The 2,192-nt window shown below is 33.2% G+C and overlaps 1 protein-coding gene across 1 annotated transcript in view; it reads left to right on the top strand.

The window, feature by feature from the left end:
• The window catches only part of PSMA6 (proteasome (prosome, macropain) subunit, alpha type, 6), a 21,063-nt gene extending 20,064 nt beyond the window's left edge, over positions 1-999 (top strand). Inside the window, exons 3-4 of the mRNA XM_012658210.1 lie at positions 5-86; positions 772-999. Coding sequence (XP_012513664.1) covers positions 5-86; positions 772-956 — 267 coding nt within the window. The 3' untranslated portion in view covers positions 957-999. The remainder of the gene's footprint in view (positions 1-4; positions 87-771) is intronic.
• Positions 1,000-2,192: the final 1,193 nt, after the last annotated feature.

The following is a 2,192-nucleotide window of genomic DNA, read 5'->3' on the forward strand; positions in this document are numbered from 1 at the left end:
TTAGGATAAGTTATTGGATTCCAGCACAGTGACTCACTTATTCAAGATAACCGAAAACATTGGCTGTGTGATGACAGGAATGACAGGTAATCAGCCAGATGTCTACTTAGATATATAAGCCCTATGTTATTGTCTTCAAATTATTTTTGAGTTTTGTATTTTAAGCTTCCTTTAGTGCCTGATTTGCAGGTGATGTAAGTGGATTTGCAGTCTTCTAAAACTAATATCAATATTTTGAGTATTGTGAGCTTTTTTGAAATTATAATTGTAATGAAATTAGGTCTTTATGCTACTGTCTGGGAAACTGGGCTGAGTCCCCTCTCACAGATGATTTATCTTATTTCATCTACAGTTAGTAGTTGAAGGGGACCCAAGTCAGTATATCTCAAACCTGGTAATAATGACACTGGTTAGAAGTAGGTGAGAATTATTATAAAAATTACTTTGGCTTTTTATTTTCTGAAAAATTCAAACCTAGAAACAAAGATTGAGATTATTCTTTCTCTTTATTGCTTGTTCTTTTGGGAGTTACTAGACACTTGCAGAAATTATTTTGACTGCTGATGAAGAGAGGCTCTGTTTAAAATGGCCTTAACTATATATAGAGCTCCATCTTTTAAAAAATTTTTATAGTATTCATTAGTGGTAGAAAAAGCCATAGTGGACCCCTTTCCCTTTCCTTAATGTGTGTGTGTACATAGAGTGGGAAAATGGTCTAGTTTTCAGATTCATTCTTCTAACAAGGTAAACCTTTGTTTTTTATGCTATAAGCTGACAGCAGATCCCAGGTACAGAGGGCACGCTATGAGGCAGCTAATTGGAAATACAAATATGGCTATGAGATTCCCGTGGACATGCTGTGTAAAAGAATTGCTGACATTTCTCAGGTCTACACACAGAATGCTGAAATGAGGCCTCTTGGTTGTTGTAAGTATGCTAAGAAGTCTCCCAAATAATTGATGAATTACAACTTTTTTAAAAAGAAAACACAGATAAAAGTTAAGCAACACTTGGCTTCTGAACATTGGTTTGGAAATTATATAAGATAGGGAAATCTTTATAATAAATCAGAGCTGAAGGATAGGTTTTACAACAGTATTTTACATATTATCTTCAAGCTTTAGGTGCTATTAGACTTTTTATCAAAATGTTTCTGTTTGGAGCATGCGATTTGAAAGATCCAAGTCCCTGTTTTGTTAAGGCTTGTCTTGCAATTTCAAATTACTAATTCCATGGAAATACCTACACTAGGCATCTTAACAATGTAGCTGTTTCTTTTGACCACCCTAATGAATTAGGGTCACACACAGGCCTGTGATTCATATTTTTAGAATGAATTTCTATTTTTAAAACAATGAAAATTTTATTGGGAGAGGGATGAGATTTACTGATTTTAGATGTAATATAATAAATTAGCCAAAAAATTCAATGCATGTTTGATGTTCTGTGCATTCATTTATGATAATTAAAGCAGTCAGTATAATGATTTCTCTTTAGCATCCAACCCAACCCTATTGACCTCCCACTTAAAAATTACTTAAACCCTTCTCATCTTAGAAGACCTTAGAGTAAAGAAGTATTTGTTGTGTCCTCCAAGCAGTAAGTGGGAATCCCTTTGTGTTGCCCTTGTACTTTGTATGTATCAAATATAAAATGTAAAGAAAATTACTGGGTGATAATAACATTTGAATAAAGTAATTCTCTGATCTTGTCATAAAATCAAGTTGAAAATTCCTCATTAGTAGACATACAGAACATCTATAAATATGAATAAAGTAGTAGCTGGCTAATACAAAATCTTATAATAGGACACTATATAAAAGAGGTTCATATCTAGAAAATAACAAACCAGGAGTTGAGCCATTTCTTAATTACTTTGATATCTGCTCTGCTGAGCAGAAAGAAATTTGATGGTGATGTTTATTTTAATTGTATGTTTGTAATGTGGTAACATTAGATTTGTAGTAACAAAGTTACATGTATAAAATTTCAAGTTTGGTTCGTACTGACTTACTAGAGGGGCATATACCAGCAGTAATGAAGATGGGCAGTGCAAAGGTGAGCAAGTAGCCCCTAACGGTATTTCACTTTGTGCCAGCATTCTCTGTGTTCCCTGGAACCTTAATAGATATTTCTTAAATTAAAAAATTCCTTGGTTAAATAAATCTGAGAACTACTGAGTAAAAGTTAAA

The sequence above is a fragment of the Propithecus coquereli genome, unplaced genomic scaffold, assembly GCF_000956105.1.
Source record: "Propithecus coquereli isolate 6110/MARCELLA unplaced genomic scaffold, Pcoq_1.0 Scaffold116, whole genome shotgun sequence".
In the NCBI taxonomy this organism is placed as follows: Eukaryota; Metazoa; Chordata; class Mammalia; order Primates; family Indriidae; genus Propithecus; species Propithecus coquereli.